At 32.2% G+C, this 16,731-nt stretch overlaps 1 protein-coding gene across 2 annotated transcripts in view; it reads left to right on the plus strand.

Annotated features, from left to right (window-relative positions):
• LOC113400913 (proto-oncogene tyrosine-protein kinase ROS) overlaps positions 1-16,731 on the plus strand; it is a 34,309-nt gene that overhangs the window by 6,486 nt on the left and 11,092 nt on the right. For both annotated transcript variants that reach the window (XM_026640602.2, XM_026640603.2), the window contains exons 3-11: positions 13,082-13,141; positions 13,218-13,308; positions 13,410-13,630; positions 14,042-14,290; positions 14,729-14,876; positions 14,973-15,092; positions 15,579-15,915; positions 15,999-16,208; positions 16,281-16,682. In XM_026640602.2, coding sequence (XP_026496387.2) covers positions 13,082-13,141; positions 13,218-13,308; positions 13,410-13,630; positions 14,042-14,290; positions 14,729-14,876; positions 14,973-15,092; positions 15,579-15,915; positions 15,999-16,208; positions 16,281-16,682 — 1,838 coding nt within the window. The remainder of the gene's footprint in view (positions 1-13,081; positions 13,142-13,217; positions 13,309-13,409; positions 13,631-14,041; positions 14,291-14,728; positions 14,877-14,972; positions 15,093-15,578; positions 15,916-15,998; positions 16,209-16,280; positions 16,683-16,731) is intronic.

Consider the following 16,731-nt stretch of genomic DNA (forward strand, 5'->3'; position numbering starts at 1 on the left):
TCTGTCCACAAGCCTATCATTGTTCTGTTTTCAAGCGTGCTTTTGATAGCTTTTAGGTAAAATTAGATCAAATCGATACTTGAATTACGATTTTCTATCAAATACGGTTCAATAATAAGAAACAACTCAAGTGAGTGCTGATGGTTGAGTGTCATTTTAAAATTCTTTCTAAAATAAAAGCAATACTTAAAAACTAGATTCATAACTAAGGGTCGTTCTGTAATATGGCCCTAAATGTTTAAGCATTATTGTACGATGTTTATACATAATATATAAAGTATATTACCTTTGGATCTAAGGATATATTAAAGCAGGTTCCAAGTAATAAAGACGTTACAAACAGGTTACATTTAAATTAACTAGAGCGCGTCAAGTGTTGCTCTAAACAGGACCGGACAAACAATACATGGAAACATCCGCGAATATGTATGCAAAGATATTGAATACATGTCAGCATAATTTACATTTATTTGTTTAAAGATTTTCGACAAACGATATACACATAATAAATGGGGGTATTTGGAAAATAACATTTAAAGTAAAAACTTTAAACCTCATTTTCCATGTGTCATTTTGGCGCTTCAGCTTTTCTTCCTTTAAAATGATTTGGACATCGATAAAAATTCATTTCCAAAATTATTTCTTAATAAATGCTCCGCGTGATTTCTTCTGTGTTAAACATTTAGTACTTCGCCCTCGTGGCGTAGCGCAATCTAGTAGGTATACTTTATAGCCATTATCTAATCCCATTAAATTGTCTATTTAATACATATTTTTTTAAACGGACTTGCAGATCTTCGTATTCAAACAAACTCTTCTAATTTACAATATTAATCATCATCATTCGCAAACAAACTTTTGGATGACCTTGTGTAAGATATTAATAGTTTATATTTATTATAAAAAGAGAATAATTCAACAAACAGCACTCGCTTTAATCTAGAAAAAACATTCGACATACATCTGATAAACAATTGATTAAGAATAGACGAATTTTGATCATATGCGATATTGGTTATAATATGGCGACCACGGTCTGGATATTATAGTGAGAGAGTTAATAGATACATTACATACATTATCAAATAATAAAACATAAAAAAAAATTCAAGGGAACACACTGTACATGAAACCAAAATAACTAACTGTACATAAAACAATAAAGTTCCCATTAATTTGTTAGCATACAAAGGCTAAACACCAGCAAAAAATAAAGATTAAATAAAATGAAATAAATAAAAAACTCTATATTGAAAAGAGTAACGTGCTAAACAATATATACCATTTGTGAATTTTACCATTTTAAAAATGTTTCACCCGTGAGACAAAACGTAAAGCTATTCATCATTTCGAATACGTGTAAATTGACATAAAACGTCTTTTTCTCCCAAACTTGACAGTTACTACTGGTTAATGTCAAATTTACCAGTCGGGTTCAATTTATGCGCCCGCGCAACGCAAAAACACTTAAGTGGCAAGTCGGGGCGCGCACCCTCGACACAGCGAGTGTAGTCAATTGACTTGTTATTATTTATTTTTGGATATGATCATCGCATTCAACTTTTATGACACAATTTGTACCGAAGAATAGGTTGAACGAATGAATTCTTCTTTATAGTTTTGTAATATTCGTTCGTTAAATTAAATTACCATTCGACATAATTTATTTTAAAGTGAAATGGGTTTTGCCTTTTCAAGAATATTAAAAATAGAAAACCTACCTTAAAGCAGAGTTAATTTAAAAAATAAGTAATTAATTATTCTATTATTATTTTCTTAAGAAAACATTCACTAGTGTACAGTATGCTACTCATTAATAATACACGAAGATAATAAACGACATTGAATTTTTAACATAAGTTTTTTCTTATGTATTATTTAACTATATCATATTTTATTTATTCCATAGTACAATATAAGATTGTAAAACTCTCAATATTGGTGTTCTGCAACAGTGCGTATATAAAAATTTGAAATAAAATAATGTTGTAAGATCAATATGCTATTATATGTAATCTAGTATATAAATAAATTAACAATACACGATGCGACGAAACTTCAAGGAATGTAAAAAAATACAATATGGAGTATTACAAATGACAACTTAGTCTTATTCCAAAAAAATATACCACCATTTACTTATTAAAAAGAATGACACTTAAATTGAATCGATTGGACGAAATTTAAAATTGAAGAGTTTGCATTTCTTCTCAAAATCAAACTTCCGCAAAATCTCTGCCAAGTTTCAAGCCTCTACGTCACATACTTTAGAGGTGCGTTGATAATAATAAGTCCCCACGTTGCCTTTTATATATACAGATAATTAAAAAAAAACAGAGATGTTGTTAACATCATTCATCCGCCGAGGCAAAGGTGTAAACGACAGAACCCAATCGCTCGCTCGGTACCTGTTTGTGTTGCTTTGTTACACCGTATCCTTAATTTAACTGTCGGCGTGTAGTGTAGCGGCGTGCTTATTAAATGGAGTTCCTGTTGATACTCTGGTTAACGGCTAGGCTAATTATATGCTTGGAATGAATTTTATTTTTAAGTTACCTAACTAAAATCACATTACGATGATAAATTAAATATTTAAAACTTATAGGATCTTATATACTGTAATTTTTTTTGCCATATATTATTTTGTCCTATTTTTCGATTTTTTTAGATGTTAATTCGGACCTATCATAATATTTATAGAGTATAATTTGATGCATAAAAAAGAATGTCGGTTCTTCTCATATTATGTATAATTAACACCAATATATTGCGTTTGTAGCTTTACAATTAAATTTGTTAATAACTATTCAAAAGGCCGTGGAACCTTGGAAAAAGTGTGTATTGATTTTATAAAAAAAATCACAGTGTGTTCCACCTATTATATAAGGTCATAAACATCTAAAGATACATCTCTGGGTTAGTGACCGTCGTATCGAGTGCGTAACGGGGATACATCTATCCGGCGTGGTGGTCATCCACCATGCTCGTTGGGGCTCGCGCTGCCCTAGCGCGGGGTCGCGTGAGATCTGCCGCCGGATGGACGCAGGAAGGAAGTTGCTAGTTGCCTGCCTGCTCCCCTCGGATCTATTTTAGAGTTCATTTTATTCCATTTTATATAACGCACTCCAGAATAAAGAGATCGTATCCTATTGCTGCAATTTGCTAACGTACTGAACAAAATATCAACTATATTTTGGGAATTAAGTCCTTCGTCCGTCAATGTGTACGTCCATTACACACACATTGACTGACAATGAAAATAAGATGACACAGAGCTAGCAATGGAAGTGATAATTCAAATATCTCTAAAATTAATTATTATTATAAATATTTATGAAATTTATTAAGTTAAATAAAAATATGTAATAGTGTGTCAATAAACTTAAAATATACTTTATTCAAGTGGACCCACCCTTATAGCACTTTTGAATGGTCAATTTGCAAGATTAATTTAAATTTACCACCGTTTTTGATGTAGATGAAAGCGACAGTTATAATTAAATCAATTAAATTACATTGGTAATTAACGATTTAGTTATTATTTATTTCCGCTATTTGCAGCTAAATCAATTAAACAAAGAATTATTATTTTGATTAAATTTTTATTGCGGCCACGCTAATTACGAAAACTTGACCATAAAATATAATAAATATATACATATTGTGAGACCAGCATTTATAGAAACGCATAAATAACTTATATCTACCTTATACATTACATCACCAATCGTATTAATTTGTTCAGAAAATATGAATATAAATACAGTAGATATAAATAATAACAGAATCGTGGGAAATCTAGTAAAAATTCCAATACACAAATTAGAATAATTTATTCACGAGATCAACAGAGCAAAACCGTCAAAACAGTATAAACGTAGCGGAACTTAAACGAGAGCGGGCAACGCCTCGCCATGTGCACACATGAATATTCAAAATGCACATTAACTATTGCATAAGTTTGTGCGTTTACAAGTGATTAGGAAATTTAACTATTTGTTTTGATTTGATATTAATTTAAATTCTATTACGCGTTTGCACGTTAACCGTTACTCCTCAACCCCCGTAGGCCGTAGATTGATGTTACGAGTATATTGTAATCGATATTGTAGTACATACATGGCTTCATTTCTTGAAGGTCTACCAACACTAACCAGATCACTTATGTTAATTCAATAATTCGTAATATTAATGATGGAGGAATAGTTGATGTAATTTATACAGATTTCTCGAAGGCTTTCGATCGTTTGGCATCAATTATTGTTATTGATCAGCAGAAAATGATTCCAACCGGAATTTGTCCCTCAGGGATCAATATCTTCTTCAACGTTTTTTATGAATGACTTGTGTTCTGACATTCTAATTTTTACTTACTTGCAGACGTTCCTACAAGAATTTTTAGGATAGCCATTCCAAAACGAGACTATAAAAACATACAGCAATAAGTACAAGACTTAAATACCTGCTACGCAATTTCGCGCTCAGATTATAATTTAGATATCTTGCGTAGCAGCTTTAAGACGTCTAAGAAAATTGTTATTGAAAAATTTTTAATTAATGATCTTGTTATATATTGTAATTATTATAATTTATTAACACTAATTATAATTTAATCAAGTCATAAATTGAATCACAGTAATAATAGTATTTTTCTTATTTACTTATTTGTTATCACAAAATATTAACGATTTTTAGTCTAAGTGAATGATAGATATTGATCGTAAAGTTATATCTTTGACATTTACTCAGCCGACCTAAACTGTAGAACGTAATAAAAGAAACAAAAATGTTATTATTATTAAAACATAAACGCTCTTATAATCCTCGTCACGATTGGCATTCGGTCACCCTTATCAAATTTCATACCAGATCGCTGCAGTGTTTCGTATCTATTATTTGTTCTTTCACATTTGACTCTCATACAGTCGTTCTATCTTATTTTAGTATTCATCTTGCCTTAGAGCCACATCGAAAACTCTTGCAACATAACGTTCGATCCGATGCGTTACATATCCATACTATGATAATCAGTCTAACTTTTTCATTCGCCCTGCTAAGGTGTGAAATACTTTGCCTGAGTCCGTATTATCCGTTAGGTACGTTGGTGTCTTTAAATCTAGAGTTATCTTCTAGGCAAGCATGTGTTAGATTTTTTTATAGAGACTTAATAATATTATGTCAGAATATTTTAAAATAATTTCTATTTCTTTATTACTTTATTATATTTTAAGGTTTTAAGACACTAAAAGATTCTATATGAAACACAAATATTTATTTAACCATTATAATAGCTGTAGTAATCGTAATATTGTATCAATTAATATTTACATTAACACCAATTACCTTAATACTAACTTTGTATCTTGATAATTGCAAAAAAAACACAATTCATATATTCATCAATAATTTAACAAGCAATAACAATTATACTATATCACAAAATTATATCGTACCTTAAATGTTAGCACCTTGCTGCTCCAGAAAGAGTAAAGTATAAATTCTGTACTCAATGTCTGTACGGAGCTTCCATCACTTATATAAGCCTCACTACAAATCACGTGACTCACAATAATGAACAGAAAAGTCAAAGTACCCTCTTATTTAATATTAATGTTATCAACACCATTCATAAATAACTTAAATTAAATTATTGTTATTACAGAATTGATTAAAACATACAATACATAGTGTAAGCCTTGTTTGTAATTGTCTAATTATTTATTTATTTCTTACTTAATCCGACACATGCATAGGCAATGCAACAGTCAAACGTTAGCCTAATATTGATTAAAAAAAAAAAACTTTCAGTTGTTTATATACATCAGCTCAACCTTTCCATAGATAATAAACGTTTAAATATCTCATATCTCTTACTGTACATAATAACTTATTTTATTTTTAAGTATGAAAGCGCAAAGGTATGGCTCTGTTATCACCAGCAAAAACTAAATCGCTATTGATCAGTTAAATTTGTTTTCCCATTAAAATATTTCATGTCGCACGACAAGTTCGACTTAGTTTTTTTTTCACACGAGAACTTTCTCTGCATAAGTGCACGAAGAACATCTTTATAGTGAGCTACCAATTGGACGGCTAATTGAAACTTGCGCGATAACATTACGAGATCGTCTGTGCCCTTTCGTTGGGTAATCGACGCTGATTAGGTAATTAGCTGTGTTTGTTTTTGCTTTAATACTCATAAAATAGAATATTTCATTTACTTCTATTATCGCTTGTTCGAAGCCTAATTTCTTTGTAATGTTTTAATTTAATAATGAAAAGTCAGCCTATAGAGACTCATAGAGAACTACGTTTTTGAGAGGTATCGATGAATATCCAATTTCTTTAAGAGTTTTTATCATGTTGCAAATATATTTTTAAGACCGTTTAGAATCAATTTTTTTAAACGAATACAATAAAGCGTGTTTACAATTTTTTCAAAAGCTCTATCGGTAGTGTGCACTTTTAATTCATTCGCAAGACACACGGACAGTTGAAATTAAATGAAAGCCAAAAGAGTAATAATAATAAAATACTTTTTAAAAAACTTCCACGTATAAAAGTACTGAAATAATCAATCTACAGTAAAATAGCTGCTCAATCAGTTGTACGAGATTATAAGATCGCATGAAGTAGGTATCAGTGACCGGCTGCCAGACCGCTCAATTCCTAGGCACGCTTTGCACCCAAACAAGAGTATGACACAACCATGTATATGAACAGACACGAATGCCTTAGACGTTTCCTAGCTGCTATTTTAAGACCGTCATTTACACTTCTCTTTGTGTTATAAAATGCGTGACAGGTGGACACAAAACTTAGAACAATAAAACGGTTAACAATATTTTTCTGTGACTTCACGGTTCCAGATCATATACGAGTAATTGGTTTTATGAAATAGAACAAAAATTTAACAGCTCTATCCATAATAAATTTAGCACAACATATCATTTTAAAGCAATTCTGAATGAATCCATAATAAGGTTAAATATTGTTATTTACATTTGCTTTAAAATAATTTATAATTAATAAAATGTTTTGTTATATTAAATGCTATGTTCTGTTAAATTGATTTGGGTCTGACTAAACTTTGTAGAGGCGATGTTAGTTTCATAACTGCTGTGTTATTCAATTTTCCTTTAATCCTATTTCAAATTGTAACTGTATGTTAGGAAACTATATTAATTAAATCAAAATACTCATTATTGTACACTAATAAATACATATATAAGTCACATTCAAGAAATATGTCGAAGAGGTGGCCTTATCGCTAAAAAACTGATCTCTTCCAGCAAAGAAGAGGCAATAATTAAACTATTATTAACTAATATATTAGTTAGAAAAAAATTGCAAATCATATTTTTATGTTGCCAACTGCTCATTATGTACACGTTTTATGAAATCTACATTTAAAACTTATGAATAATATTGAAGAAAATACTTATATTGTTTATTATAATTATATTATTTAATGGTAGCCATAACTATATTCGTAATACACAATTGCTTACGAGACAATCTTAGAAACGCTAGCTTTATATTTAGATTTACCTAGTGCGGTCTGTTGGGTAGATTTTATTTAAACGAACATAGCGTTGAAATTAATATGAAGATTTTACAACTAGTTATGGTTATAAAGAACTGCAATCAACTTCGTCGCCCGCTAATTCTTATTTCCTCATCAGGCGGAGCGTTCCCCGCCGAGCTGCGCTCGCGTTGCGTCCATTCAGCGTCTATACTACCTCGCTCTCCCCTCTCGGCTTCATCTCCGCACCCCGAACCTCACCCCCTTCCCCTTAAACCGCGTTCATCCGCTCGGCGAAATTGTCGCGAATGCACTCAACCATGGAGTGTTTTGATTTATTGTCCATTTATTGTACTCGCAACGACGACTGCATGACTATAAATAGAATAAATCTCAACTGAGCTGAACATTATCATCGCTTTAACTTATTTAACGGTAATCACATGAAATATTTATGTACTTAACAACTGTTGTCTATGTACACACTGCATATACGTATACATACAGGTATACAGAATAAAACAAAAATAAAAATAGTTACTTAATGTATATACATATATTTTCTGTTGATAACTACGATTAAATAATTATTTGGTAATAACAAAATAAAAGACTAAGCGCAACCGCCTGGTAGAGGCCAGCAGGGATACTAGAAACGAGAGCTCTCGAGAACGCGAAGAGCGGCTAACGGGAAGCGTACTGGTGGGTCCCAATTTGTCCCAACATTATCCAATTGCCACAGCCAAACGTTTGGCGTGGGCCAGCGCGTGACCTGCGCACTGTTTTCGAACCCTTTAATTTAAATATTGAACATTTCTCCTTAAAATTGTCGAATCTAACTATCTAATTGCTAGAACACGTCTCCACTTGGCGACATATTCATGACAAATACTACAATTTCCATGCGTCTCTTGATGTATGAATAGATGATCAACGCGTGTAATGATACAAATACGGGATACTGTATCTTAAAGTTTATCTAAGGTTAGTAACGTAAAGAGTTAGAGCACAAACTTATCCATTGGCGCCAGTTGACACATCAATATTGTTATTATCAATTAATGTAATAAAATCTCAAACGTGTATTATCAAATACTCATAGTAGATGTATAATTTGTTTTTTTAAATGTCCAGAGTCAAGAGTTCAATAATTATGATCGTTATATTTATCTCAAAAAAATATAATTTTATTATTTATAAAGAACAACAATATACTTGTATACATAACACGGAAAATAACGCGTAATATTGATTCGAGGAAAGCGTCACTTGCTATTTTAAGGCGAAATATCTCTCTCTAATAATCTCTCGTTTTTTTTTTTTGGAGATTTTTTATTACGCTCAAAGAGATAAGTTTCAAGCGATACTGAATATAATAAGTATCGTCGTGTTTTCACGGCACCCTGTATCCGGCGTGCGCTTGCGCTCCCAATTGGACTTCCGAGAGCGTTTCCGAAATCGCTCCGGCAATTAAGTGGAACGACAATTTTAATGATTCCAAAGGGAGCAACTATTGTTTTGTTATTATTAGGGCACGAGACAGGATGCTGGCTAATTAGACACTAATTTACTTAGCTGCTCTACGACATTATGTGCTCCAAAACTATTATTTAAATTGAGCAATGTAGTTATAAATTACTTTATATGTGTTAATGATACACTTTTATGTATCCGCATTATTTTTAACATTTATAAAATATACTAGATATTAATTGGAAGATGTATGTCTAAATATAGAAAATATAATATATTACGTCTTTGCTTTTATTTAAAAAATATATTTTTATTTTTTTATTTATTTATATATATATATATATGTCGGAGGAGCAGGTTGCCGAACAATTGGGTTCGGGGATTGATCCGACATTTGGAAGACTATGTGGGCGTGCAATGGAGATATTCACAAAATAAAACGTATTTAATATCGTCTAATCACTGTATTAATTGATTCAACAATCGTACACCACATTAATACCAAAGAATTACAATAATTCATCTCGATTAAGAGCAAATGGGTTTGCAAGCAACCATCGCATTCGAATCGCTTGTCAAAACATAACGACTCGCGTTGGCATGACACAACTCCATTCGGGGTGACTCGCTCTTAAAAGTAAATCAGCCATCAAACATAATTGCCAACTATTCATTAATTATCCAAATCAACAATCAAAGTAACCACGCCCCGTTATATATGTATTTGTGACAATATTTTTATGAAACTATTAATCCTTCAATATGAATACAAATTCGTGTCAATTTTTGTTAAATTAAATACTCGAGTGTCTCGGTATCTTGTGGTCCGAGGGTGGAGTCGGGCGGGGTGTTGTGACATGGCATTACCGATGGCGGAAAAGTCCTATTAACGTCAGTTACCGCAAGGGTAATGTTTAAATGTTCTGTCTATATCTATTAAACTATGACATTCGTGTAAAGACATGTTATTTCTACGTCCTATATTATATTAAACCATATAAAATACATACTGTGATATTAACATACTGTAATAAGTCTTTGAGAATATATTATGTTTGTATATTATATACAATCTTTCAACATGAATTTGAATTAACATTTTACAAGTTACAATCGGTTTTTTCCCCGGCCGTCTTATTACATCTCCGGACATCGCGTCGGAATTCTAAATGCCATACACACCACTTCATGCCCTGTAATCCAGAGTAGGGCGATTATTAAGGCAGTTTCCGCCTTGCATAACCACTCTGTGGATTCAGCTTTCAGACAGACATTATTTTATTCTGTTATTTTAATACAATTTATTCTCCATAGAAGTCATCGATCACTAACTCCACCATTTAATATTATAACGTTTTATCGAGTAGTAATAGACGCGTACTTGAGCAACACTTTTCGTATCCCTAACGGTAATTTTATGTAAGATACACATTGCGAATTGCGTGCACATACATATCAGCGCTGATTCCAGTGCCCCAGTTCCCCGATGGGAGTGCGTCGGGGCCACGACCCGCAATTATAAACCCGAAACAAACCGCACTGATCGCGCACACTCATTCTTGCTTGTTAATTACTCCGCGTACTGACTAACGCCTGTATATTATGTACAACGCAACACATGGATAAACCCATGAACGTACATACTGAACGTATATCGTTCTGTTTAAAAAAATCGTTATTAGGTCTTTGATTAGGTGGTCAATTACTAGGTACTATTTAGTTTTGATTAACTCAGGTTGTGTAGACAGGTTCACCATTTTATTTGTCTCCATCAAATCTCCACAGATGTTGTCAGTTTCTTTGCTGTATATTTTCTGTTGATTATACTTTTGACTACAGCTCTGTAAACAGGGAGAAAAGGTAAGATGAAACTAATCCGATTAAATTGTAAATTAATTGTCAAAAACCTGCCCAAACATAAAGAAATTCCGGACTAAAAATAACACTATGAACTCAATTCATATTTATTTATTCGTTATAGCATAGCAAATTGGATCCAGAACCAAGTAATGTGAACATTTCTTTTCCGAGTAGCAAGTGAGCAACTCTAGTTGAAATTAAACACACTCCCGGATTCATTAAGTATTGCATAACTGCATTCATTAATGACCAGACATTGCGTTAGTCTACATCCTACGTTACATTGTAAATGTAATAATACTAAAATTATTATGATAACAGATATACACAAAACCATGATATGAGAGAGTTGTACTTTAGTGAATAACATTTTTATTTTAGTATAATTTATGTTCAGATAAAGGTTGTACAATAATCTAAAGGTTAATAAAATAAGTGTTTTTTTTTTTTAATAATTAATACGGCTATTTGTACGCTAACGAAATATTTCCGTTACGGATTTGTTAATAATATAATAAGATAATACGATAATACGATAAAAATTACATATACGATACGATATTTTAACAAAATTAATACTCGTTCAAATTTACAGATTATATTTTTTATTCAAATACGTAAATGATAAAATAATGCCATATGTATGTAATTATCTTAATATATCGATTGACCCAAATCAATCAATTTACTTTTTTCCAAATAAACATTATATAAATTATAAATATTTACACCGAAGAATTAAATAAATATATATACGAATTAAAATAAAAAAAACGTACTTTAGAAATCATGATCACGTGGACAGGGCTAGAATTCGTTGACAAGATTCGCGTAGTTTAATTTCCCCTATTACGACCCAGTGATTGAAGCAGTTAGTTCCATAGTGAGTTGTGAGGTGAAGCGAGGAAATGCAGAAGCACCTGCGTCTTACAAGTCACCACCCGTAAAGGTCGCAACTCGACCGTAAAAGTCCAGTACAAACCAGGTTACCGTGTGAATTATTTATTTTACTATTCACAGTTATAAATATTATCATTAAAAGTAAATAAGAATCTATAAAAGATTTTTTCATTTATATTTTTAAGATCCATAATTCTTGTATACTGAGCTTGCTGTTATAGTTCGTCTGGATACGTCCATACCGACAATTACCGACTGTACTGGATGAACAAAAAACTTATCTCTTGAAAATATTAGTGTGATTACTAAATAAAAGAAAAAAAAACGAAACTGTAATAAAGAAACCAGCAACGGAACGTAGTGAAAAAATGTAACTGATACGGTTTTTGAAAGCACTCGAGTTACGATTTCTGTAAACGTTTAAAAGTTGAAATGAACATGTGCAGCTCTATAACATAAACATACGCGAAACGCTCACGACTTAATATCTACAGAGATCTGTAAACATACACTACCTATACATGTTTACGTATACTACACATTGCTCTAATTAAAACCGATGTCAAAATATAATAAACTATAAAACGAACTTCCAAAGTGTTGACGGAAAGATGTTTGTATATTATTTGTTTACAATTTAACACATTGATAACGAAAACATAAAATATAAATTAGTGACCGTTAAATATAAGTACTTCCAATTAAAAAAATACACCATGATTTAAACAACGTTTGAAAAGTATAAAAATTTATTTACAATACTAATTAAAAAATGCAAATTAACAAAACGTCTTGTACTTGATTCCAATGGGACTTCTTTTTATTGTATGTGAAATCTAAAGTTCATTAAATACTAGTGGGTCGCCCGCAAAACTTCGCGTTTATTGAACAGATTTTTAAGAAAGTATTATATTTCCTTGTTTCGAGATAAACGTGTTCATAAAGTCTCGTTGTGTTAGAACATCTTCACCACTGATTTAAAGTTATTATATATATATATTTTTTTATTAAAACAAAACAAAGAACATCGTATGTCGTAGTAGGTTCGCACCTTTTTGATTTTTTATACAGCCGTTCTCTAACCGGCCAGTGACTTAATTATTTATTAAATCGTAACAATTTAGTAAATTGCAAACAAGAATCCCCTTTATTTTTCTGCACATCTACGGCTTGAGCTCTTCAAAATGAGACCATACCTTTATTATTTATGTGCAGCTATCTTCCCATAACCGCTGTGACAAAAATCAGCTACCCTATTAATCATTAATTTTAAAGTATGGAAGACATTCAGATGGTTTTATTAATTTGAACTTAATTTCTCAGTGCAGGCTCGGTTGCAGTCTTTGGTTAGATGGACTCGAAAACACTTGCCCAATTGTTTGTGTAAGTATTATTTATTTCAAGATTGAAGTACAGTATAGTAGTAAACATTTATTTTAATTATTCCATTCAATTCCAGAATGTCACTTCGGAAACGGTTTTCTCTCGAGAGTTGTACTGTGTGATGGGTTGCAATGAAGCACTTAACACTTATTTTCAAAAGATCAGAGGTATGTTTATAATATGGCAAATATTTTGTGATTTATAATCAATACAAATTTTCGAATTAAAATTTGCACAATTTAATAAATCAATGTTATTTTCTCAACAGATTTATTAGGCACTCCTCCAGCCCCGGCTTTGGTAGCGGACAGCCTCACGGCGACTTCTTTATCTTTAGTATGGGATGCGCCTAATCTAGGAAATTTGAGTTATCTTGTTCAATGGCGTTACGAGGAATTACCGGGCACTTGGCAGTACTATTCTAATTCGAGCCATTCCGACAAATCGATTATTCATGTAGAGAATTTACGACCGTACACAAAATATAGAGTAAGTACTGTTTTATTATCTCTATAAAGTCTTTTATCTAATTGAACTACTAATTATTACTAGAGAGTTCTCTGGCTGAGACTCTACCATTGCCTTCTGGCGTACTATCAAATATTATATGTACTTATAAATGGAAGACAATGAGATTTAGCAATAGACAATTTTACTTCTTTTCACGAATTAATGTATTCCTAAAGTACTGAAATACGGTAATAGCTTATTCACAAAGCCAAATCCCTAGATCTCGAGTTCAAACCCTAGGTAACAGTAAGGTTGAAGATTTTATTGGTTACTAAACTATTAAGGTTTTCTCTCAAGATATACTCAGTAGCAACTTAAAGTTTAAAAGTTAAAAATCCATAAATATAAAAATACTTAAATAGATCATTAAAAGTAATCTTTTATTTTTAGTTCCGCGTTGCCATATTTCTATCGGGCCACAGCGGTGCTGGAGAACCAGTGTATTCGAAGCCATCGGTCGTAATATCGACTTTAGAGAGTGGCAAGCCAAGCTCTGCCCCCACCGCTCTGAGAGCTGCTGCTCCCGATCCCAGCCGAGTCGCTATTTCATGGGAACCCGGACCTTTCCCCAACGGACCACTCATATCATATGTACTACGACTTGCGGACGCTCAGCCCAATACGAATGATGCTTTAGAGGTATGTACAATTTAATCAATATTATAATTCACTTCAAAAATATTGGATAAATTATTCAAGTTACTATGATAGCTCGTAGGACATGTACATTTATTTAAGTGTGTAAAAAAGCACCTATCTTCTAAGAGTAATATCTGTTATATAAAAACAAAAAACAGAAATGAAATTATACTTTGAAAACATAAATTACAAATAAAATTCGAGCCCATAAAAAAACACCCCTTATTTTTTCAGCCTTGGGGGTATTTTTTCTTTGAATTTAAATGAGACTAAACGGGAAGTACACTCCCAAACCAAAAACGAATTTTCGAAATCGATTTATAAATGACGGAGTTCTAAGATGACAAACAAAAAAAATAAAATAAAAGATAACCTCCTTTTGTTAATCAGTTGAAACTTCTTAATTATATTAATATATATTTGTTATTTTTGTTTTAGGACATGCCGGCATCAAACAATACTCTATTCTATATGTTCCAAAATTTAGCGCCGGCAAGAGAGTACGAAGTGTCAGTTGCAATGCGTAATTCCATCGGAGAAGGACCTAGGGCTTACGTCAGAATAAAAACTCCATCTCTACCTACATGTGAGTACTAAGCTTTTCGACAAGTATCCTAATGTTTCATGTTGAATTCCTCTCTTTAGGACCAGTGATATGATGGAACTTATTTAATGTTTTCAGCTATTCCTAGTCAGCAACCAATTTTAATTCTGGGAGGAGAGCATAATATTCTTGCAGCGCCTGCCAATGACATGCTGTCTGATCCCGTTGAACTTTACAGCACTGAACATAAAATTACAGGTATGTATCGAAAACGTAATTAAAATGTATTGAAGTAGATGCTTAAAAAAACACTTTTGAATAGTGATTATATAAAATGAAATCATAAAAATATCAATGGTTCGGAATGTAGATTCAACTAAACCAGCGACGAAGTAGGTAGTTACTCCTTTTCATAATTCAAATATACATAGGTATACTTAATCTTACTGTAATAATATCCCTTATTATTTTATCTCTTAATGAACCATAACATTTTATTATTACATAAAATATTTATTTATTCAATTAACAATTCAAAAAAGGATCTGTGAGATTTGGAACGGTTTGTCCCGGAAATTAATTGAAAATAGTATCGGAAACTTGGTGTAATAAAGTTATATTTCTCGGTTTTAGGTATTTGTTTAGGTATTTTTTTTTCTCTCTGAAAATAAACAGTGTTATAGATAATACAAAAAATATTGTTCTACAATTACGTAATTTTTTTTATTCGTTATATTGTTATAGGTGTTGGTCTCGACTTTTCCAGCGATACGTTATTCATATCCGTATCAGACGGATTCGTGTATCGAAGTTCCTTAGTTAAAAAGAGTATTTCTGAACCAATACTTACGCCTAAGAACATTTTATATAAACCTTTGGATTTGTCCGTGGATTGGTTAAATCGACATTTATATGTACTCGGTGAAGTATATTACACAAGGGAAAGCTCTAATTGGTCGAACACGAGCCTATATTCGAGTTGGGAAATATTGAGATGTGACTTTGACGGAAAAAATCAAATCGTCGCTTTATCAGGGTTTAACTCCCGTCCGATACACTTTGAAGTGGACGCTTACAATGGGTGAGTTTTAGAATATAATAAATATTGTAAATTGTGAATGCCAGGTTTTATTAAATATTAACAAACATTTTTATTTTCTTTAGGTATTTGTTTTGGGCACTCCGTGGTGTTGAACGCGGTGGTCTATATAGATTGGATTTAGCAAATATTTCAAATGGAGTTCGACACGACGCTCCACCTGAACTCATTGTAAGAGACGCTCACCTCGGAGCTTTCACAGTAGATCATGCAGATTTTAGACTTCTCGTCGCGCACCTAAGACGAAATACAGTCCTCGCAGTGTCTCTAGATGGGTACGAATCATAATTTTCATAAAATAAAAACAAAACTTATAAATAAATTATATCACTGCTTTTTTATTTTAGACGTGAAGTTACCGATTTTAGAAGCAACACTCAGACACCCATGTTCTTCTCGGCACGCTCAATCGCATATGCTAATGGTCTGTTTTATTGGACTAACGGCCAGGAAATGCTAACAGAAGAGTATCACGATCAAAGTGACAGTTACTTTCATAACGAATATCCTCTAGCGTATAACACAAAAACTGTCGCAACCAGACAAGTACTAGTCGCACTGAGAAGTTGTCAACCGATTCCTGTTCCCGTTAATCCTCCTTTAGGTGTTCAAAGCGTTATGGGAATAAACAGAGCGAAAGTTTCGTGGTCGCCTCCACATCTTTTAGGTCACCAAGGAACAGGAGCCTGGCAGCAATGGACCTTTCATTTACAACTGACAGAACCGATATCTGGTGAAATTATTAAAATGTGAGTTACATACATTCATATAAATAAATTTATTTTCTAAACGTTCACG

The sequence above is a fragment of the Vanessa tameamea genome, chromosome 11 (genome assembly GCF_037043105.1).
Source record: "Vanessa tameamea isolate UH-Manoa-2023 chromosome 11, ilVanTame1 primary haplotype, whole genome shotgun sequence".
NCBI classification, from domain to species: Eukaryota; Metazoa; Arthropoda; class Insecta; order Lepidoptera; family Nymphalidae; genus Vanessa; species Vanessa tameamea.